We start from the raw sequence: 24,792 nt of genomic DNA, 5'->3' as shown, positions 1-24,792 counted from the left end.
TCAAAGGTTCCAAAGGTCTATTACTTCCTGTTTTAGTCACCTGTTTTATCATAATACCAACTTTTTTATCGTTCAACAATAAATTATTTTTATTACTTATTACTATGTTTGAATATCCTTGGAGCATACACTTTTGTTAAAGTGACTGAGATGCCATTACTTTTATTTAAATGGTCGCCAGTGTTTTAGTTTCAGTTTCAATTCAATACTATTTTATTTTATTTTCATACAGCTTTTGACAATAGACGTGGTTAAGAAGCAGGTTGGCAGAAATCTGGATGAGCAAACCAGAGGTAACAATGGCAAAGAACCCCCAAGACGACATGAGGAAAAAAATCTAAAGGGGAACCAGACTCAAAAGGAAACACATCCTCTTTTGGGTGACACTGTGACACTACATTACTACATTTGCCTGAGTAAGATTTACTCAATTTGAAGCAATTTTACTGTACGCCAGATAATATTTGGTCCCTCTCTAAAAATTTTTCTTCAATTTGAGTAAATTTTACTCAGGCAAATTTCCTGTGTGCTGATTTCAATAGGCCAGAATATGTTTTGATTCATAACAGCAAATAGTAGTAATTTTATCTTGTAAAACATGATATAATTTGAAAAAAAAAAAAACCTTGTCTTTCATCATAACACTTCTTAATAGTGGACTCATTTGATATTTATCAGTCTCATTATTTCCGCTGCTGAGGATCGTTTGATCGCTGTGATCACCATAAAGGCCACCAGAGGGGGCAGTGGGTAGGCTGCAAATTTTTGTCCCACGACGGTTATTTATAAAGTATGTGACGCAACCCAGACCTCCCACTCAGTGCCCTCCAGCCAGGCTTCCACTCCCACTCCAAACTTCTCATGTAATTGCTTTCCTTGCTTGTCACTTACTCGACAATCACACATGGAATTTCACATTCGCATGCGCCCTTAGCCGACTTTTCTTTCCAGACATAACATTTGCTACTTTTACTTTCTCGCCTTCTGTAAGAAGGACCTGAAAGATGGGAATCTCTTGTTCTGCTCTGGGGGCCTCTTCCAGCTGATCTTAATATAGGTCTCACATCACACAGCCAGAATCTTCTACAGCTGTCTGTCAGCACCAAAACCCTGAAGCCCCAGCATGCATAGTGGGAATGCTTCATACTGACCTGACCAGGTTTTACTCCCACCAAACAAGCCTATCTTAATACTCAGCTGCCATCATAGAGCTAACTTTTATCACTGAAATTCAGCTATCACAATAGGCAGTGCAGCCTGTAAGTAATTCAACAGACATCATTTTTGTTTCGATTCTGTGATCCAGCTCGCATATTAGATTTGTCATGATAGAATGACTACATGAATTTAAATTGCAGATGTATAAATGGCAGGTTTATACATTATTATAACAGTCCCTCAATTTCATGGAGTCCAAGGCCTTGATGTCCTGACATCCCAAATAAGGCAGGGGAGGAACCAATATTTTAAATGTGTGTTATTTTCAAAAGTATGGACACACCTACTCATTTTAGATATGAAGTGTCTTTTAAATAATAAAAATCTCATCTCATCTCATTATGTCTAGCCGCTTTATCCTTCTACAGGGTCGCAGGCAAGCTGGAGCCTATCCCAGCTGACTACGGGCGAAAGGCGGGGTACACCCTGGACAAGTCGCCAGGTCATCACAGGGCTGACACATAGACACAGACAACCATTCACACTCACATTCACACCTACGGTCAATTTAGAGTCACCAGTTAACCTAACCTGCATGTCTTTGGACTGTGGGGGAAACCGGAGCACCCGGAGGAAACCCACGCGGACACTGGGAGAACATGCAAACTCCGCACAGAAAGGCCCTCGCCGGCCCCGGGGCTCGAACCCAGGACCTTCTTGCTGTGAGGCGACAGCGCTAACCACTACACCACCGTGCCGCCCATAATAAAAATAAAGAGCAATAATTGAATTAGAAGATGTGTCCAAAATTTTAACAGGTACTGTACATCTTTATTTTATCTTCAGATATCTGAAACAGCCATAAACAAATATAGCACTTGCTTTCTGGACATCCATCCATTATCTGTAGCCGCTTATCCTGTTCTACAGGGTTGCAGGAGCCTATCCCAGCTGACTACAGTATAGTTAACCTAACCTGCATGTTTTTGGACTGTGGGGGAAACCGGAGCACCCGGAGGAAACCCACACAGACAGAACATGCAAACTCCACACAGAAAGGCCCTCGCCAGCCACTGGGCTCGAACCCAGGACCTTCTTGCTGTGAGGCGACAGTGCTAACCACTACACCACCGTGCCGCCGCTTTCTGGACATATTAATTTTAATTAATATCTGATTTTCAGGGTTAATAAATCTCACCGTGGGTGTAAAATTACTCTACTTGCTCTGACTTGCCCTAGAATGTGCATATTCACTGCATAAACTTATTAACTGCTTATCTGCTCGTTTGAAAAACACAAAATTAGATAAACCTATTCCTAAACTATTCCGTCATAAACTAGCTTGAGCATTTTTTGAAGGTATTATCAACATTGCAGATCAGATAAAGACTAAATGAGGGCCGAAGTATGTTAATGAGATAAATACTCATATTAAATAACACTGTTGTGTTTAGTACATTGTGATTAGTAAACACAGGCATTACCAGGGCTAGATCATGAGCAGTTTTCGTTCCATTTCTCTGGTACATGATCATGCATTACTATATACTGTGTGTGTGTGTGCGCGCGCGCGTGGATGTAAATATCCTGACCTCCATTCTGCTTTGTTTTGCAGGAAGGAGTTGCACTGGTCTGAGAGCTGGCTGTCATTGCACATGGCCTCTAGGGTAGACAGGATCTCTTTAAACAAGGGTCTTTTCTACAACAGAACAAAAAACATATATCATTACATGTTCAAAAAATGCATTACCCTTTCACTGCAACTTTTCTAAAAGGCCAGAAATTAAATAATCAGGTGGAATGAGTAGAACTAAGCTCTGTTCCTAATTTACACAAGACTGTTGGTTTATTGTTTACTATGTAAGTGTGTTTTGTCGGATTATTAGTGACTGTAGTCCATGTAGCGATGAACAATTTGCTAACCAGATATTATTTGTATTGGTGGATCCTTTAGAGTACAGCAGAGACACTGATGTGGTAATATATCAAGTTCAGCATACAGTGGTGCTTGAAAGTTTGTGAATCCTTTAGAATTTTCTATATTTCTGCATAAATATGACCTAAAACATCATCAGATTTTCACACAAGTCCTAAAAGTAGATAAAGAGAACCCAGTTAAACAAATGAGACAAAAATATTATACTTGGTCATTTATTTATTGAGGAAAATGATCCAATATTACATATCTGTGAGTGGCAAAAGTATGTGAACCTCTAGGATTAGCAGTTAATTTGAAGGTGAAATTAGAGTCAGGTGTTTTCAATCAATGGGATGACAATCAGGTGTGAGTGGGCACCCTGTTTTATTTAAAGAACAGGGATCTATCAAAGTCTGATCTTCACAACACATGTCTGTGGAAGTGTATCATGGCATGAACAAAGGAGATTTCTAAGAACCTCAGAAAAAGTGTTGTTGATGCTCATCAGGCTGGAAAAGGTTACAAAACCATCTCTAAAGAGTTTGGACTCCACCAATCCACAGTCAGACAGATTGTGTACAAATGGAGGAAATTCAAGACCATTGTTACCCTCCCCAGGAGGGGTCGACCAACAAAGATCACTCCAAGAGCAAGGCGTGTAATAGTCGGCAAGGTCACAAATGACCCCAGGGTAACTTCTAAGCAACTGAAGGCCTCTCTCGCATTGGCTAATGTTAATGTTCATGAGTCCACCATCAGGAGGACACTGAACAAAAATGCTGTGCATGGCAGGGTTGCAAGGAGAAAGCCACTGCTCTCCAAAAAGAACATTGATGCTCGTCTGCAGTTTGCTAAAAATCACGTGGACAAGCCAGAAGGCTATTAGAAATATGTTTTATGGATGGATGAGACCAAAATAGAACTTTTTGGCTTAAATGAGAAGCGTTATGTTTGGAGAAAGGAAAACACTGCATTCCAGCATAAGAACCTTATCCCATCTGTGAAACATGGTGGTGGTAGTATCATGGTTTGGGCCTGTTTTGCCGCATCTGGGCCAGGACGGCTTGCCATCATTGACAGAACAATGAATTCTGAATTATACCAGCGAGTTCTAAAGAAAACTGTCATGACATCTGTCCATAAAATTAATCTCAAGAGAAGGTGGGTCATGCAGCAAGACAACGACCCTAAGCACACGAGTCATTCTACTAAAGAATGGTTAAAGAAGAATAAAGTTAATGTTTTGGAATGGCCAAGTCAAAGTCCTGACCTTAATCCAATCAAAATGTTGTGGAAGGACCTGAAGCGAGCAGTTCATGTGAGGAAACCCACCAACATCCCAGAGTTGAAGCTGTTCTGTACGGAGGAATGGGCTCAAATTCCTCCAAGCCAGTGTGCAGGACTGATCAACAGTTACCGGAAACATTTAGTTGCAGTTATTGCTGCACAAGGGGGTCACACCAGATACTGAAGGCAAAGGTTCACATACTTTTGCCACTCACAGATATGTAATATTGGATCATTTTCCTCAATAAATAAATGGCCAAGTATAATATTTTTGTCTCATTTGTTTAACTGGGTTCTCTTTATCTACTTTTAGGACTTGTGTGAAAATCTGTTGATGTTTTAGGTCATATTTATGCAGAAATATAGAAAATTCTAAAGGATTCACAAACTTTCAAGCACCACTGTAATTGCTGGGATTATTAAAACACACACACACACACACACACACACACACACACACACACACACACACACACACACAAATAAATCACTGCTGAGTTTCAGAAAACTCCACCAAACAAAAATATTCAGCCAGCAGTGTCCTGTGATCAAAAGTAACCCTGATATGAATAACTGTGCCTGGAAAAACTGTGCAGGGCAAATGATCTCTCATGTGTAAGTGCACACCTGCAAGCGTTTCCAACAATTTTAATACACAGCATTAAAGTTAAAGGGCCGGTAAGTCTATAAACTTGTTTGTGCTAATTTTGGCACTCAGTTGGCCAGCAGTAATGTATTCAAAATGACAGATGATTCAAAATGACAGAATAGTCCATCACTATTAAATGCTCCTTTAAATATATCAATACATCATCATTTGGCTGTGAATACAGATACTTGGTGAATTACATGCAGCAGTAATATCCAAGACATGACGAGACAAGTCATCAGAAGAAGAAGGAATGGTACTGGTATATCTGAAACACTTTAACAGACTGAAAAAAAAATTCTTACATGGCCTATAAAAAGCCTTTTTATGACATGATTAGAAGTTCACTGTAAGGTTTGTGATTATTTAAACAACTAAAAAAATTAAAAAATTTAAAAAAACCCTGGCTCATACTGCTCTTATTGACTGGCAGGATGAGGACTGAGCCAGTGAAATGTCTCTCTGTCATCTTCACTGAACTGGGTGTGGAAGTGTTTGAGGAGATACATGACCTGACAACCTGAAGCTTGATGGAGGGATGACAGAAGCCTCTTGGATTCTTGGAGCTTACATTTCATTCAGATGATATGAACCATCAGAGAGCGAATCGTCAAGTCATGTCTTAATAAGGATGACTTATTAAGACTTATTATGACTTATTACTTATTAGTGAATTTGTTCTAAGCGTTTGCTCTGCTACGTTGAACTGACTATATATGGGATTAAACTAAAGGTAATAACTGGAGATGTTGTATTGGGACTTGTTTGCATTATATTTTATTAAAGGTTTATTGCAGGTTTATGCAATATCATAAATCATAGCATGAATAAACTGTGTTTGCAGAAACAGATACCGTATTCTGGAGAGCAAACTCAATCTTGTTCATGACTAAGCAAACTCAATCTTGTTCATTCTTACCATTGGTTCTGTTTCCCAGCATTTCCTCATCAGGTTTGCAAAACTGGCAGGACAGCTGCTGGGAATAGTCAATCTCTGCAACACACACACACACACACACACACACTCCATTACCATCCTATCCACTGTACAATATACAAGATGCAAAGAGCTCAGGACATGGAAAAGAGCATATCACACTGCAGCACACAATGCTTGGGGTTTGGTGAGCTGAAACATGGTTTCACGTGACCAGTGTAAGCGAATGTCTCATCTCATCTCATTATCTCTAGCCGCTTTATCCTGTTCTACAGGGTTGCAGGCAAGCTGGAGCCTATCCCAGCTGACTATGGGCGAAAGGCGGGGTACACCCTGGACAAGTCGCCAGGTCTTCACAGGGCTGACACATAGACACAGACAACCATTCACACTCACATTCACACCTACGGTCAATTTAGAGTCACCAGTTAACCTAACCTGCATGTCTTTGGACTGTGGGGGAAACCGGAGCACCCGGAGGAAACCCACGCGGACACGGGGAGAACATGCAAACTCCGCACAGAAAGGCCCTCGCCGGCCACGGGCCTCGAACCCGGACCTTCTTGCTGTGAGGCGACAGCGCTAACCACTACACCACCGTGCCGCCCATAAGCGAATGTATGTAATGTATTTCGTATAAGATAAAAATCAAAGAGAATTGATTACTGTAGACTGAAAATGATTAAATGATTAGTTATAGTTTACCTCATTCTTCTCCACAACCAGCCAAGCCACTTGCAGCCCCTCTAGCCCTTTGAATGGAATCTCACGAGTCAGCATCTCCCACAGAACCTACCTCAGAGAGAGAGAGAGAGAGAGAGAGAGAGAGAGAGAGAGAAATAGATATAATGGTTTCAATTATAATTTGTGTAGTTACAAAAGTTGCACAAATGCCTTTGAGTGTTGACTTTGACCAAAACTAGTTTTTTTCCTGCCTAGAACATTCTTTGATGACTCCTACTTTAAGAAAACATAAATATATTTCATGTTAGGTAGATAAGGAGCCAGATTAACAATGTAAAAGTTTAACAGCTGGAGGTTAGGAATAAAGTGAGTATAAAAGTAGACAATTACATTACATGCAAATTTATTTTCCAGTCTGTTGATGTCTTTGAGTGAATTTGAAATGGAATATTTAACGATTTTTTTTCCCACTTTTGGTGTTACCTAGACTACTAAATGCTGGAACTTTATGGTGGTTTAGATACATGCAAAAGAGAAACCTATTTCAATTCAGAATTATGTACAGTCAAGTTTAACTATGGGTTCTCTCTCTCACTCACACACACACACACACACACACACACACACACACACACACACAGAGAGAGAGAGAGAGAGAGAGAGAGAGAGAGAGAGAGAGAGAGACTCACCACTCCATAGGAGTATGTATCACACGTTTCAGAAACAGGAAGGCTCTGAATGACTTCCGGGGCCATCCAGGGGAACGTTCCCACCAGAGACATGTGCGTGGTGTGGGAATGAAACTTAGAGGCTCCAAAATCACAGATCTATAAATCACATGGACAGAAGATTTTATACAAATTTTAAGTCTCAGTGCATGCATGATGAAACTCATCAATGAAACAAGGAATAGCGTTGAGAAATACCTTGAGGACTTTGTCTGCTGTCACGACCACTATAAAGAAAAACATCATGTGCATGTAAGAACACTTCCTGTCGTGAACAGGCTTCTATTATTTCTGGCCAGGATTTTAGAGTAATAAGATCTATCTATAACCGCTTCTATCTATCTATAATCACATTCTGTGACTGTAACTACTGTACACAGTTTCCCAATAAGCTGTGCTAACGAATTCATAGTAGTTACTGAATCATATATTTCAAGATGAATTACTTCAAAACAATCCGGGACAAACTCATGAGAATTGGCTAAAATACCATTTCGGGACTTGAGATCCCTGTGGATAACTTTGACCGGGGCCTCTGCATGTAAGTAATGCATTCCTGCAGTAAACAAAGAGAGAAAATTACTGTAGTTATAATTAAGTACAACATAAGCTTTCAGAATTTTCACTGTTAATAAATACATACTGTATTCACTGATGAACATTTCTGGTAATGATCCAAATGAATCATTTTCCACTGTGTGTTTTTAATAATGAATGTTTTTTTTTTTTTTGTAATTAGCTCCAGCTACATTCTGGTGTATGTGCATGTTTGTATGTACCTTTAGCTATCTCTGTTGCCCAGGTCATGATCTGCCTCATGCTGATTTCTTCACTTGCATCACTTGATAGATACTCATATAACGACCCTCCGCTGGCATACTCTGAAATAAATGTCATACATGCAAATGCAAAATATTTCATGCAATATGTTTTTAAACTCAAAGCAAAACGTCTAATCTGTAAAACACATCATCTGATATATCATTTTTTAACTAAAAATTTTAACCATTCGAAGAGTCACTGCTGTATCTTTTATCAAATCTTGACCACACAATATTGTTAAATGTCTCAATGTGTTTGGAGGAGAACACTACTCCCTCAGACTCATTATGTCAGTATACGGGTCTCCTGTTCAGCTCATATTTCCATGAAGGAGTGAGAGTGACCCCTACTGTCCAGTATCTTTCTCATGGGAATGTGGCCAGTTCATTTGTCCAAGGGCTTCCACCCATACGTATGTAAACATACATTACACATATTATGGTGAAAGTTATCTAACACCATGCAGCAATGGAGTTCCTCCTTCTGTCAGAGGAAATCATAATTTATTGTACATCCACTATAACAATACCATGAGGAAAACTAAAACACATCTTCTATATCACCAGGCCACAATACTTTCCAAAAAAAAAAACCAGCATGCTCAAACAAAAGGACAACAAGCTAACAGAGAAAAAAAACATTAAGTGATGCAAAATGAAATAGACACATAAACTTATATAGTTATATATACATTCTATTTTACATATACACTGATCAGAAGTGAATAACACTAGCTCATTATAATGGCACCTGTCAAGGGATGGGATATATTAGGCAGCAAGAGAACAGTCTGTTCTTGAAGTTGATGTCTTGGAAGCAGGAAAAATGGGCAAGTGTAAGGATCTGAGCGACTCTGACAAGGACCAAATTGTAATGGCTAGATGACTGGGTCTGAGCATCTCCAAAATGGCACATCTTGTGGGGTGTTCCCCGTATGCAGTGGTTAGTACCAACCAAAACTGGTCCAAGGAAGGACAACCGGTGAACCGGCAACAGGGTCATGGGTGTCGAAGGCTCACTGATTCGCATGGGGCATGAAGGCTAGCCCTTGTGGTCCAATCCCACAGAAGAGCTATTGTAGCACAGACTGCTGAAAAGGTTAATGCTGGCAAAAACAGAAAGGTGTCAGCATTAACTTTTTCAGCAGTTTGTGCTACAGTAGCCCTTCTGTGGGACTGAACCATTAGGGCTAGCCTTCATGCCCCATGCGAATGAAGGAGCCTTGGGTGTCCATGACCCTGTTGCCAGTTCACTGGTTGTCCTTCCTTGGACCACTTGTGGTCGGTACTAACTGCTGCATACCAGGAACATCCCACAGGATGTACCATTTTGGAGATGCTCAGACCAGTCATCCAACCATCACAATTTGGTCCTTGTCAAAGTCGCTCAGATCCTTACACTTGCCCATTTTTCCTGCTTCCAGCACATCAATTTCAAAAACTGACTGTTCTCTTGCTGCCTAATATATCTCACCCCTTGACAGGTGCCATTGTAATGAGATAATCAGTGTTATTCACTTCACCTGTCAGTGGTCATAATGTTACGGCTGGTCGGTGTATATATGCCCTCTAGCAGTGTGTGTACATGAGCAGAACTTTAAAGTGCGAACAGAAATCTAACATGAATATCACAAAATGTGGCATTTATATCACGCTACATTTCACAGACTAAAAAGGCATTGTAAGAAAATTTAATATGAAGAATTATATAACCGAGAAAATTCACTGGACAGCACTGACTGATGTCACAACAGTTTGCTCTGCTGTGGACTTTGCATTCTTTTACGAGACGTATCCTGCCTACATTGCAAAAACTAGCCATCCTAATATAAGGAAAAACATAATAAATTTGAGAACATTCAGACTATAATCAAGTGAAATAATCTGCCAGTGCAGTAAGATAATTACACTTGGTAAGACATCTCAGAATAAGTTGGTTGCAATCTAGAACTAGGTTTAATAATCTCAAAATTGGTGTCTTGTTTTCTTCTAATAAGAAATGCTAGATCGTTTCAACTATTTTCAAGATATTTTCACTTGCTAAGATATCATTTTTTGCAGTGTACCCTTTATCATGACTTCTTAGACAACATGCCCTACTTTTTTCTGGGAATTCCTTTTTGGCATGTGATCAGACTAGTAACATACTGTATAATGTATCTGACTACAATACAGAAGTGTCATGAATGCTTCAAGTTATATTTGTATGAAATTTATAAGCCATATCACACATAGGCCAGTTCATCAGAGAATCAGATAAACTGTCTATTAAACACTGGGCTTTGACTCTTTCATTACTGAAATATGATGGGATGGGAGATTTATAACCCTGCTGATGAAAATGGAAACACAAGATGCCAGCCAGTCTGCCTGTAAACGTCTCTCCTTTACTTGGTGCTAATTAGTTCGGCCTTTGATAAATAGATTATGGCAGTTCCATGACAACCCATAGATTAGATTAGATTAGATTAGATTAGATAAAACTTTATTGATAGTATGTACATACTCCATGTACATACTATAGCCTTCCTACTGTTGTACTGATCACATAACAAACCTGGTCTGATAATATCCATCCATCCATCCATCCATCCATCCATCCATCCATCCATCCATTATCTGTAGCCGCTTATCTTGTACAGGGTCGCAGGCAAGCTGGAGCCTATCCCAGCTGACTATGGGCGAGAGGTGTGGTACACCCTGGACAAGTCGCCAGATTATCGCAGGGCTGGTCTGATAGTATCTCAAATAAAAACTGAATATTATATAATGCTCTATCTATAGCTGTGCAAGGCCAAGCCATTATTTTACTGACAAAGGTAATGAATGTCAGACAGAACACAGGACTTTAAAATGTCTCTAGTATGCTTGCTAAGATTGGAATGTGTAGTTTCTTCAAGATAGAGAATAAGTATAATACAGAAGTCTGTCTTGGTTCAGTATTAGGACAATATGCCTACCATCTCATGATCAAGCACTTCACAATATTAATATAACACTATCAATTATCAACAAGCCTCTTGCACCTACTTCAGAGCTTAGTAGTTATTTTCTGTTTTTATTTCATTACGTGGTGCATGTCACTGAATAAGAAATAAAATTTACGACAAGTCTGACAGTCTAATAAGTATAAAAACAAAATTATAACCCCCGTCCATTTAGGTCCCTTGACAATTTACACAACTCCAGCAATGCTGACATTAACCAGTGAAGAATGGGATAAAATACACTGTGATTAACAGTTGTTGACTTAGTGTGGCCATTTCATAGAAAGCATCAATAAAAAATTTGATGAAAATGACTGATCAAATATTGACATTCCTACTGTACACTGTCACAGGTTTATTATTATATATTTATACGTTGTCACTGGCTTTTTATTATTCGGATGCAAATAAGTCATCAGTGAAATAAATGATATTCATAATGAACACTCAGAGTAGAAAAGACTACAAGGCACAAGAGGTTGTGTGAAAACAGACCTGTGACGATTCCATAGTTTGGGGCCTCAAGAATAGCACCATAAAACTGGATGATATTTCGATGGCTGAGTACACTCAAGATCTCCGCCTGTGACAGATAAGGCAACAAATAAAGACCAAAAATTAAACACATTACGACAAACAAGAAAATTAGTTTCCACTTGTAAATATCAGAGGGCAGATTTCGACGTATCCGGTGTGATCTACAGATTTTGTAACAGCTATTGTAACCAAATCATCCTGTGATGTCTTGGACTTCTTAGGTTTCTAACAAAACTTTATTACAACACCATTTTAGATGTTTTATTTCTTTGCAAGAAAGACATGCTGTATGCGTTTCTTATGATTTTCAAATTTTATTAGTAAGCCAAATTTATTGTGGCAAGACTAATGCTGACTTACATCCTTATATCAAAGGATGTGTAACTTTTTTCACATTTCCAAAGACTTTCTAACTGTATAACCAGGATCACAGCGATATAAAAATCATGACGTAGTCTGAGCTAAAATTAAAATGTAAAAAAAAAAATCAAAATGACAAAATGACAAATCCATCACTTAAAGGTAATTTGAAGCCAAACACAGTTCTCACCTGAGACTAATATGGTTTAATTATGTGATAATTTTTTTTTAAAGACACAGTGCATGCATTTCTAAGATCACAAATGAAACCCTCAGCGCCACACACACCCTCTTCAGAGCAAGGGGGAAGCATATTCGAGGCTGGTGCGTAGCACCAGGCGCTACATGCAGAGAGGCAATTAAAATGATTATCACACTGACAATTAAAACGCGAATATGAAAAGCGCAGGCAATTACGTCGCCCACCTCTTTCTCAATCTTCAGCAGCTTTTTCACCGCCACCTCTTTGTCCTGTGAGATCCAGCGGGCACGGTACACACTGCCAAAGCTCCCGCCGCCACAGTTCTCGTAGAAGTGGATGTCATCGAATTTGATTTGAACGAAGGAGGCGCCCAGAGACGCCATGGCATAATGACACTTTTAAAACACTCCGCTCTCCTGTACAGGCAGTGAGTAGGCAGAAAAAAAGAGGGAAGAGAAACGGACAAATTAGAGATGAAGATGATTTGAGTCCCTGTGCGCAGTGACATCCAGGGCTGAGCTGCTCTTGTGTCTACTTTCATGCCATTGTAGAGTGACACAGATAAAGATACACACTCATCCAACCACCACCTCGTACACACTCACTCACACAAACACAGGGTTAGAGTTACAGGCAGTGTGAGCTCACTGTGCACTCACAGGAACATGTTTGACTCTGGTGTCATGGGCTGTCTCAACTGCCAGAGACGTTTGTGTCAGCGGGGAGGGGTATAACTCAAAAGCCACGGTCTGAGGAAGACGATTTAAGTGACAGTAAATGTAGGTGACTGTATGTTTGAGAATGAGAGCAGCCTGAACTACTATGTGTGTGTGCGTGTGATATTCCTCATCCATGCAAGTGCTTTACAGCACATTCCTCCTATGCCCCTTCCTTCAACAACGCCAACCTAAGTGTGTGAGTCAGATTCAGTCGTACACTGGTTTAGGCCTGAGGTATTCCTGGCATTCAGCCTGTTACACGCTCATGTCAAACACAGTGCATGAATTTCCAAGATCACCATGGGGAACCCGAGACTGTTCTAGAACATTCCCAACCGCTCCAGATCAGCTTTAAATAAAAACCATACTCCAGTGTATTCACTCTATTCACGTACATTTTGGTTCTTTAATTCCACAGATTACACACTTACCGTAGTAAGTCGTTTTACCAGAATCAATCCTACCTGAGAGTTCCACCGAACATAATCATTCATCTTAAATGAATGTTTTTTCAAAGCATTTATCTTGCTAACTAGGAAAAGAGGAAATAACGATATCTGACAATGTTGTAGATAGTGGAGTCAGTGATGTAGAAATCTTAATTTATGCCATTAATTTAAAGCTGCAGTTTGTAACTCTTAGGAGAGATTATAGACCTGTAATAATCGTGTCATTTAGACGTTAATAGAAACACTGACTCACAAATTTGCCATGCAATGGATCTAACTGATTTCTTTGTTTCAGGCTTCTGTTTACATATTTTAAAGAACGAAGGCGCTCAACTGTGCTCTTTTGCAAACAACTTGTGAAACAGCCTTTTCAATAAAGAAGCAGAGGAAGTGACTCTTCAGCAAATAATTGATTTGAAAATGCTTTCTTATTTTCTTGCCTTGCTCCTCTTCCTTGTGTCCTAACTTCTCTTCAAAATGCAAGGAAGAAAGGCAAGGGGGGAAAAACAAGAATAGGTGACCTGATACAAAATAAGATGCTTTAAAGCAGGGCTTTTCAAAGTGTGGGGTGCGCCTCCCCTGGGAGGCGCCAGAGTTCTTCAGGGGGGGCACAACGTGAGGAAAAATAAACCAGAATAAGTTACTATTGCGGACATTTAGCGAACTTCAGCTAGCCTTTACCAGAGACAAAATGGATCGATTTTTAGTACCTAAAGCTACAGTGAGTGAGGAGACAGAGTCTGGGCCAAGCAAAAAAACAGAGCCTCCAGGATGTTGCGATTTGCAACTTCAATGCAAATTCAACCAATCCCCGCAAATTCAGGGCGGTGTTGCAATTATATCCAATCACCGCAACTTTCCCGCAAATTTGACCAATCGTTGGCGTCGTCTTGAGGTGACGTCGACAAACTACCTTCCGCCTTACTTCCGTGTATATGTTCAAGAGAAGCAGCATGCGTGCAGTGTTGCCAGATTGGGCGGTTTCAAGTGCATTTTGGTGGGTTTTGAACATATTTTGGACTGGAAAACGTCAGCAGTATCTGGCAACACTGCATGTGCGAGTCAGTGTTTATATAGGTTTAAATTCTGTTACTGAAAGTGTGTTATGTTTACAGTGAAGGACTGTGTGCACTTTACATTATTTTTTTACTTAATGCAAGAAATTAATGGATGCCAACATTTTTGCCAAAATGGTATTTTATTTTCCGTTGTTTAGGCAGCTTCAGCATCATACTGTGAGATTCTGTTCAAATTGTTTTTTTTCTTCTATGAAGCCTGAGCCATTTATTTTATTAGTTTATAATTATTGTTTAATTTAGTCTTCAGAAGAGACTGCCTGCACACAGTACTAGTATTAATAGTTTTTTTTTCTTACATGAAAGCTGAGGCATTTATATTATATTTTAAGGTAACTTCATGTTGTGCTGTGAGGTTCTCTGCACTTTAACTTTTGCACCAACAGGTGCATTTGGATAAGTAAAGACTATTTTTCTGCATTTCTGTAGTCCTGGTAATCTTTTATATTGGTAAAGTTGTTTATAGGACCATTTCTCAGTGTCTTTGTTTTTTTTAATCAATAGTTTTTCAGTAATAACTTAATATTTAACATATCACTCAATTTTAATCACAAAAAGAGAAAATCGCAACAATTTCTCGCAACTTTCACTTCCGCCCGCAATGTAATCGCAACAAAAACCTAAAAAACACCGCAACTTTCATCGCAATTTTTTGGAAAACCCCCTGCAACATCAGACATTTTAGCCCGCAACAATCACAAAAAAGGCCCGCGGAATCCTGGGGGGACTGAAAAAAGAAGGAAGTATGACCACGATTATTTAAAGTTTGGATTTTCATGGACTGGATCTGAAAATGCTCCACTGCCACAGTGTGCTGTCTGCCAAGAGGTGCTAGCTAACGATGCTATGAGATGTTTAAAATGTGTAAAACAAGATGTTTTAAAAAGCACAGATGTTTAAAATGTGAAAAAGAAAAAAATTAAAATGTGTACAACAACCATTTTTTAAAAATACGAATGGAACATTAAGTATAGCAACAACAAAAATTGTAAGGGGGGGGCGCTGTTGTTTATTTGCTCTCCGAGGGGGGGCTGACTCTCCCACACTTTGAAAACCCCTGCTTTAAAGCATCAAATTACTTGTTATTGACTTGATGTCCAACTGTATCGCTTGTCACTGAGCATAACGGACTTAAATAGAATAAACACAGCGAGGTGTGATTGCACCTATTTCTAAATATATTGCAATACAAAATGTTGTTAAATGGCAGAAGGAGTCTCATATTATACACTCTTTCTGATCTTAATTTTACAATGCTGTTGGGAGACTGGGTCCAGAACATTACTGCATGTCTACATAACATGGTTAAATAGTAGTGCTTTGACTTATACAAGAGTTAATAACCTTCATTCTTCAGGGAAGGCTTTCTAATACATTTTGGAGTGTGTCTGTGGGCATTAGTTGTCATTCAGCTACAAGAGCATTAGTGAGGTCAGGAACTGATGTCAGGTGAGGAATCCTGTGATGTAGTTGGTGCTCCAGTTTGTCCCATACCGTAAATGTTCAGTGGGGTTGAGGTCAGGGCTCTCTGCAGGTCACTTGAGTTCTTCCATTCAGGCCTTGGCAAACCATGTCTTCATGGAGCTTGCTTTGTGCACAGGGGCATTGTCATGCTGGAACAGGTTTGGACCTCTTAATTCCAATGAAGGGGAATCTTAATGCTACAGCATAAAAAGATGTGCAAGACAATTGTTGTAAAAGTGAGTTATTTATAATCGCACTATCCGATGTCACCCAGATAAGGATGGGTTCCTGTTTGAGTCTGGTTCCACTCAAGGTTTCTTCCTCATGTTGTCTCTGGGAGTTTTTTCTTGCCCGTCACCTTCTGGCTTTCCCATTAGGGGTAAATGTAATAAATTCATCCATCCATCTATTATCTGTAGCCGCTTATCCTGTTCTACAGGGTCACAGGCAAGCTGGAGCCTATCCCAGCTGAGAGGCGGGGTACACCCTGGGCAAGTCGCCAGGTCATTGCAGGGCTGACACATAGACGCAAACAACCATTCACACTCACATTCACACCTACGGTCAATTTAGAGCCACCAATTAGCCTAACCTGCACGCCTTTGGACTGTGGGAGAAACCGGAGCACCTGATGGAAACCCATGCAGACACGGGGAGAGCATGCAAACTCCACACAGAAAGGCCCTTGTCAGCCGCTGGGCTCGAACCCAGGGTTCTTGCTGTGAGGCAACAGTGCTAACCACTACACCACTCTTCTGCCCGTAATAAATTAATCTATGTAAAATTTATATCTGGAATTGATATATTTCCGTAAAGTGGCTTTGTGACAATTTTCATTGGTAAAAGTGCTATACAAATAAGATTGAATTGAATTGTGTTTCCAACTTTAGGGCAACAGTTTGGGGAAGAACAATATATGAGTATGACAGTCAGTTGTCTACAAAAGTTTGGCCATATAATGTATGCGTTGTTTTTTTTTTTTTTAAATCAAACATATGAAAACTAAATGACAGAATGTAACCTCATATTGATATGGAGGATAGGATCTACTGCTCCTTCTGCCACCTCCCTCTGTCCCTCGTAAACACACACACACACACACACACACACACACACACACTCCAACAAGAGTGATCATGTATTGTAAATGTATCTAATAATATTTTTTTCCTGTAATCACACAGGATCCAAAGAGAAAGCACTATCAAGTTACTAATTTCACATATAATGATTAATATCCATGTTTGCAAATTCTCATTCTAGAAATGACCAGTTCCCTCCTTTTCATATGCACAAGAAGATAAGAAGCCTATCAGTTTCAGAGGTAGCCTATCACTTGGTACGGTATCAAAAGGAAAATCAGTACTATCACTCTTATTTACTTTAAAGCTGAGCTCTTTAGATAAACAAACAATAAGATGTATTTGGTCATGTGGCTTGCAGATTGTGGTTAAGAGACGGGAAACAGCATTCATCCAAAGTGTGGTTGCTGAGCTGCCTGCATCATGTTACACAGCAGTGATGAGGGGCTGGCTCTCTCTCTCTCTCTCTCTTTCTCTCTCTCTCTCTCTCTCCTCGCAAGTCTATATTTAGCGCTGCAGTTCAGCAGCATGGCCTCTCCACACATCCTGAATAAAGGACAGGACAGAACGGGCATTACACGGTTACTACTAAACAATACCAGAGGTCAAGTGGACATCTCGCTTTCCATACAGTAGACTTTGTGCTGCCACAACCTTAAAATATCCCTGAATATGCCTATTTAATGGCCATCATGCCACTGCTGGCAGTTATGTAGGTTATCTAGCCTAATCCCAAAACTATGCTCAAAAGTTTTTTCAGCCTAAAACGTAACCCGAATGCAATGTGCATGCATAATTCAGCATAACGCAGAGACCAGGCCAAACAACCCATACTCACCAAGGGCATCAGTATTATCTGGAATGTACATACCAAGAGCGGTCACGTGACTGAAACTGGAAAAAGAAAGTAAAAGCTCCCAATATGGTCCTGATGTTCTGTCTCTTCATAAAAGCACAGACCCCTTCACCCAGTGACAACCGAAAACACCTTAGAAAAAAAGTGCCTAATTTAAACATTAGCTTAAAAGTGACAAGGACAAGTCTGTACTTCAGTGTTTTATATATATATATATATATATATATATATATATATATATATGAGTAAATTATCCTGCTGGAACTATAGTCATGCAAATATAAACTATCCCTGCCTACCATAGTTATCCTTACAAGTATATTTACAGCCCTAAAGTTATGTTTGTGAGCCTGAAAAACATACTTTACACGTCAGTCTATAGGCGACTGTTTACTCTTTTTAGCCAAGTGCTAAACTTTGTAGTCTCGGCTACAGAGGTGCACGAGCAGAACATCCAGATGTTACACAACCGAGGCTGTGTCCTAAACTACCAGGAATATTAAAAAGGTGACAGTAAATACTATCTGGTGCATGTTTAATGCCATGCGATTAGACGCTGCCCCATGTCCTATAGTTCCACACTGAGCTCCCACTGTGTCTCAGTGCTGACTGGCGATAAACAACGTCACTTCCTCAACAGTAAAGCCGCACGAACGCGCTATTAGGAATATTAGTAATAAACTTATTTTGCGAACACACAAGAGGGTTAAACAAATGTTTGCATACCACGTGTTGTTTCTCCGCACCCTGTCGGCTCTTTAGGCTGAATGGACCTGTGGCAAGGCTGGTGAAAGGTCGCCAGGGAGCTTGTGACACTCGCGACTCGCCTTTCCGCCGGGAATTCACGTGTTGCACAACAACTTTCATCTGGCAGTGTCTTACAAACACTGGCTTCTCCTTCTTACACACACACGCACACACGTCTCACACGCGACAACAGCGCCACATGGTGGACGGAAACGGTATTGCCAGGTAAACCGGCATGAACCTGATGCACACATGCACTCGCCGGCCACTTTATTAGGAACACCCTGGGTGCGATTTGCTGGGGGGGATCATCCCCCCTTCTGGTTTTTATCTCTGCTGAAAAAAAAATCCTCGGGGACAACCCCGTCAATAAAACAAACAAACCAAAAACAAAGTTGACATGACAGGCATGTTGTGACAGTTTTCTGTGGTCTACATTGCACTCACTTTCAAAATGACCCGAAGTGGCAGCTTTGATGTTCACGAACGTCCCCAGCAAATAGATACATTGTAGATAATAACAATATCTTTGCGTTCTATGCAGGGATGCAAACAGCTCGCCTTTTGGCGGATGCCGCCTTTTTCACGGCCGATTTTTTTTTTTTAGGGGGGACGTTGGAGTGTCTGATTATAATTTCAAAGTAAATTCTGTATTAAAATTACTAAATAAGCAAATCCGTTACAGTCCATGAAACAGGAAGTATAAGGATGAGAAAAAAAACAGTTTAAATCGGAAAGCTGCGCACAATGTGAACTGCGCCATCAGAGCTCATTTAGTATTCATGTATTTTAGTGATTTTCGAGTCACTGTCCATTTAATCCGGAGGGAGAGAAACATCACAGCAACGCGACAAGCAATGCGAACTTTGTTGTGTTAGTGTTCGTGTATTTAGTCAGAGAGATAGGAAGATGAATTTACTATCTCTGGTTTAGTGTTCGTTTTCATTTAGTGTTATTCATTTGATATCATCGGATGTTATTGAGCTGTTAGTCTATTGTTACCTTAATTTTGTGACGTTTCATGGTTAAAAAAAAAAACATCCCCCCTTCTGGTTTTTTGACAAATCGCACCCTGGGAACACCCATCCACCTGCTGTGTTATGCTGTTATCTCCACTGACAGCAGCACAATGCATCAAGAGCCTCAGTTAATTTTCACTTCAAACGTCAGAATAGGAAAAAAAAAAGTGATCTCTGTGACTTTCACTGTGACATGGGTGTTGGTGCCAGATGGACTGGTTTGAGTTTTTCAGAAAGTGCTGATCTCCTGGAGGTTTCACACACAGCAGTCTGGAGAGGTTATACAGAATGGTGCAGGGGAAAACACTGAGTGAGTGACAGTTCTGTGGGTGGAAATGTCTTGTTTAGTTTAGTTTACTGCGGTTAGCCACAAAAAAAATAAATAATGACAATAATTAAATTTAATACAAAAAAACAGGGGGCGGCATGGTGGTGTAGTGGTTAGCGCTGTCGCCTCACAGCAAGAAGGTCCGGGTTCGAGCCCCGTGGCCGGCGAGGGCCTTTCTGTGTGGAGTTTGCATGTTCTCCCCGTGTCCGCGTGGGTTTCCTCCGGGTGCTCCGGTTTCCCCCACAGTCCAAAGACATGCAGGTTAGGTTAACTGGTGACTCTAAATTGACCATAGGTGTGAATGTGAGTGTGAATGGTTGTCTGTGTCTATGTGTCGGCCCTGTGATGACCTGGCGACTTGTCCAGGGTGTACCCTGCCTTTCGCCCGTAGTCAGCTGGGATAGGCTCCAGCTTGCCTGCGACCCTGTAGAACAGGATAAAGCGGCTAGAGATAATGAGATGAGATGAGATGAGATGAGATGAGATGAGATGAGACAAAAAAACAGAATTAAATACAGCTAAATACAAAACAATAAACATGGTGGCTAAGAACAATAACAGGGTTCGCACCCCAATTGAAAATTGTCCCTTAAGTGCTTAAAAAAAGGAAACAGTATATATATATATATATATATATATATATATACACACACACACACACTAGTGCATCTCAAAAAATTAGAATATTGTGAAAAAGTTCAATATTTTCCATCAGTTATTTAAGAAAGTGAAAATGTTATATATTATAGACTCATTACACATAAACTAAAATGTTTCAAGCATTTTTCTATTTTAATTTTAATCAGTATGGCATACAGTACAAAAACATTAAAAAAACATCTCAAAATATTAGAATATTTCATTTCGAGTTTGAGTAAAACAGTATGAACACAGTGTATCTCTCGGTCTAGTTCAGTACACACAACCACAATCATGGGGAAGACTGCTGACTTGGCTGTTGTCCACTGATGCCCTCCAGAAGGAGCGTAAGCCACAAAAGGTCATTGCTGAAAAGGGTGGCTGGAAAAGGTGCACAAGCAATAGGGATGGCCGCAGTCTTGAGAGGATTGTCAAGAAAAGTTGATTCAAGAACTTGGCAGAGCTTCACAAGGAGTGGACTGAGGCTGGTGTCAGTGTATCAAGACCCATCACGAACAGACATCTTCAAGAAAGGGGATACAACTTTCGCATTCCTAATATCAAGCTACTCCTGAGCCAGAGACAATGTCAGAAGTGTCTTATCTGGGCTAAGGAGAGAAAGAAATGGACTGTTGCTCAGTGGTCCAAAGTCCTCTTTTCAGATGAAAGTATATTTTGCATTTAATTTGGAAATCACGGTTCTAGAGTCTGGAGGAAGAGTGGAGAGGCACAGAATCCAAGGTGTTTGAAGCCCAGTGTGAGGTTTCCACAGTCTGTGATGATTTGGGGTGCCATGTCATCTGCTGGTGTTGGTCCACTGTATTTTATCAAGTCCAAAGTCAACACAGCCATCTACCAGGAGATTTTAGAGCACTTCATGCTTCCATCTGCTGACGAGCTTTTTGGAGATGCTGATTTCCTTTTCCAGCAGGACTTAGCACCTACCCACAGTGCCAAAACTACTACCAAATGGTTTGCTGACCATGATATTACTGTTTGATTGGCCAGCCAACTTGCCTGACCTGAATCCCATAGAGAATCTATGGGGTATTGTCAAGAGGAAGATGAGAAACACCCGACACAAAAATACAGATACGCTGAAGGCCACTATCAAAGCAACCTGGGCTTCAATAACACCTCAGCAGTGCCACAGACTGATCACCTCCATGCCACACCGCATTGATACAGTAATTCATGGTAAAGGAGCCCCAACCAAGTACTGAGTGTATAAATGAATATACTTTTCAGAAGTCGGACATTTCTGTATTGTAAATCCTTTTTTTGATTGACCTTAGGGAATATTCTAATAATTTGAGATACGGGATTTCTGATTTTCATGAGATATAAGCCATAATCATCAAAATTAAAACAAAAAAGGCTTTAAATATTTCACTTTACATGTAATGAATATAGAATATATGAAAGTTTATCTTTTTGAATTAAATTATGAAAAAAGGAACTTTTTCATGGTATTCTAATTTTTTGAGATGCACTAGTATATATATATATATATATATATATATATATATATATATATATATATATATATATATATATATATATATATATATACACACACACACACATCCATCCATTATCTGTAGCCACTTATCCTGTCCTACAGGGTCGCAGGCAAGCTGGAGCCTATCCCAGCTAACTATGGGCAAGAGGCAGGGTACACCCTGGACAAGTCACCAGGTCATCACAGTATGTATAAGCACATTGTTAATAAGAGACGTCAGAGGAAAATGGCCAGATTGGTTCGAGCTGCTAGGTAGTATATAGCAACTCATAGCAAATCTTTACAACCATGGTAAGCAGAAAAGCATATCAGCATGCAACAGCAGAAGACCACATTGGGTTCTACTACTGCCAGCCAAGAACAGGAATCTTAGAATCAAGAACAAGTGCCTATTAAAGTGGTTGGTGAGTGTAGGTGCACATATTAGGTGTATAATTACAGAATTACACTGTAGCCCATTTGTTGATACAGTGTTTCACCTTCTTATATTCCCTCCATCAATGAAAAGAGACCATCACAGGACTAATATCAGAATGGTAGTGAGATGTGTATGGTGCTGATACAAGTGTATCAGGTACAGCAATGTTTCTGGGATACTTTTAAATACTTCACTGTTATTGCTGAATTGACAACAGTCCATCAACCAAAAATATCCTACCAACATTATCTCTTTGGTCAAAAACTTATAGAAGCCATAGACAAACTGTGCATGGCAAAATATGAACTATAGTCTTTAATAAATTTTATTTTAATAAACTCGAAAAGCTATATTTAATAATTATTCGCCAGAGGCAAAGTGAATATTGGTGAATAATAACCAAGACAAAGTCGAGGTTATTATTCAACAATATTCACTGAGACTGAGGTGGATAATTGTTTTCGTATAAATGCACAGGTGATTATTTCAAATAAAATTAGAAAATCATATTAAAAACTAGACTGCATTTCCACAGAGAAAATGCAAAGTGTGCTTGCTGAGCTGTAGCAGAACAGCTATCATGCTAGCATGCTAAAAGCTAGCATGCCAACATGCTAATGCCAACATGCTAACAACTAGCATGCTAACAGTTAGCATACTATGCTAAAAGCCAGCATGTTAACATGTTAATGCTAACATGCTAATGGATAACATGCTAACAGCTAACATTCTAACATGCTAATGATTAACATGCTATTTGTTAAAATTCTAACACTTTAAGGCTAATCTGCTGACAGCTATCATGCTAACAGCTAACAGGCTAACATGCTAATGGCTAGTATGTTAACTTTTAGCATGCTAACACATTGAGGGTGACATGCTAACAACTAACATGCTAACAGTTAGCATGCTAACATGCTCAGGCGAACCCGCTAACAGCAAACATGCGAACTCTGCATGCTACCATGCTAATCCTAACATGTTAACAGCTCTCATGATAACATACTAATGGTGAACATGCTAACAACTCGTGAGCTAACAGCAGGCATGATATCATAATGGGTAACATGCTAACAGCTAGCATGGTAACACGTGAATGCTTATATGCTAATTGCTATCGTGTGTGCGTGTAAGTATTCCTAATAAAGTGGCCATTGAGTTGAAGTTGATTTGCTGTCAAAGTCTCAAATGAGCAGATCCTTGCCAAATGCATCATCACCTATGGGGGAAGGGAGGAATGACTCAGTCAAGCTTCCACTGATTAGCGGCAAAATGGAGAAAAAATGGACAGATGAAAGACAAGACAAAGACGAGTGCGGGTCAGAACCGATATCATGTGTGTGATGGGTGATTTGGCCTGAGGTGCCGTATGAAGTTTGGTGGATGTGTGGTGAAGTGTTACTGAATAAAACTCCATTCATTTGAATGGAGCCAAAAATCAATGGAAGCCTATGGAGGAAAAAACAGATGCGTGAAAACCAAGGAAAAGACGAGTGCAGGTCAACAGATGAGGGGATGGATCTATGCGGGGACTTGGCCTGAGGCATCAAGTGAAGTTTCTTGAAGTTTGGTCACTTGGTTAAAAAAACTGATGGAGAGTGAAAGTTTTTCTCCTGAAACACCATTCATTTTCAATGGGGCCAAAAATCAATGCAAGCCTATGGAGGAAAAAGGGATGAGCAAAAAGAAAGGAAAAATATGAGTGTGGGTCAGAACTGATTCCATGTATGTGTCGGGGGAGTTGGCATGAAGTATCACATGAGGTTTGGTGCATCTGCGATGGAGCTTGTCCGAGTAGGACGATTCGATTCATGAGCCCTATTCATTCTCTATGGGAAAAAAAACAAAAGAAAAACGACAAGAACAAAAGAACGGGTGCGTTGATCCAAAAGCTGTATACAAGCACACTACAACACTTCAGGCCAGACATCTCAGAGTTGGAACGGTGTCTCTATCTCGAACACCCTAGGAGGAGTAGTGGATCCAAAAAACGTGTCGGAATAAGGCAGAATAAGTAAACTTAAGAAGAACAATAGTGTGCTTGAGCAAGCACACTAATAATTTATTTCAAACTTCAAAAGCAGCATACAAATGTAATAATGGCACGGTGCAGCCTTGTGTCACTTATCTATGCCAACTCACATAAAATACTTTGTTTTGAAATTGATAAAATAAATTACAATTCCACCTTACCTTTCCATAGTT

At 39.9% G+C, this 24,792-nt stretch overlaps 1 protein-coding gene across 5 annotated transcripts in view; it reads right to left on the bottom strand.

Annotated features, from left to right (window-relative positions):
- Positions 1-18,797, bottom strand: part of map3k20a (mitogen-activated protein kinase kinase kinase 20a) — a 41,021-nt gene extending 22,224 nt beyond the window's left edge. The window contains exons 1-12 of one of the 5 annotated variants that reach the window (XM_060930019.1): positions 18,641-18,797; positions 17,930-18,046; positions 16,007-16,173; positions 12,493-12,684; positions 11,665-11,752; positions 8,141-8,242; positions 7,852-7,917; positions 7,560-7,588; positions 7,323-7,460; positions 6,655-6,741; positions 5,932-6,006; positions 2,751-2,857 (exon numbers count right to left, since the gene is read on the bottom strand). In XM_060930019.1, the coding sequence (XP_060786002.1) occupies positions 2,751-2,857; positions 5,932-6,006; positions 6,655-6,741; positions 7,323-7,460; positions 7,560-7,588; positions 7,852-7,917; positions 8,141-8,242; positions 11,665-11,752; positions 12,493-12,651 (851 nt within the window). In that variant the 5' untranslated portion in view covers positions 12,652-12,684; positions 16,007-16,173; positions 17,930-18,046; positions 18,641-18,797. The remainder of the gene's footprint in view (positions 1-2,750; positions 2,858-5,931; positions 6,007-6,654; positions 6,742-7,322; positions 7,461-7,559; positions 7,589-7,851; positions 7,918-8,140; positions 8,243-11,664; positions 11,753-12,492; positions 12,685-16,006; positions 16,174-17,929; positions 18,047-18,640) is intronic. The other 4 variants (XM_060930021.1, XM_060930020.1, XM_060930018.1 and 1 more) reach the window with 4 other exon arrangements.
- Between the last annotated feature and the right edge of the window lie 5,995 nt (positions 18,798-24,792).

The sequence above is a fragment of the Neoarius graeffei genome, chromosome 9 (genome assembly GCF_027579695.1).
Source record: "Neoarius graeffei isolate fNeoGra1 chromosome 9, fNeoGra1.pri, whole genome shotgun sequence".
Taxonomy (NCBI): domain Eukaryota; kingdom Metazoa; phylum Chordata; class Actinopteri; order Siluriformes; family Ariidae; genus Neoarius; species Neoarius graeffei.
Note: the sequence above shows the minus strand (reverse complement) of the source record. Positions and strands in the feature narration are given on the sequence as shown.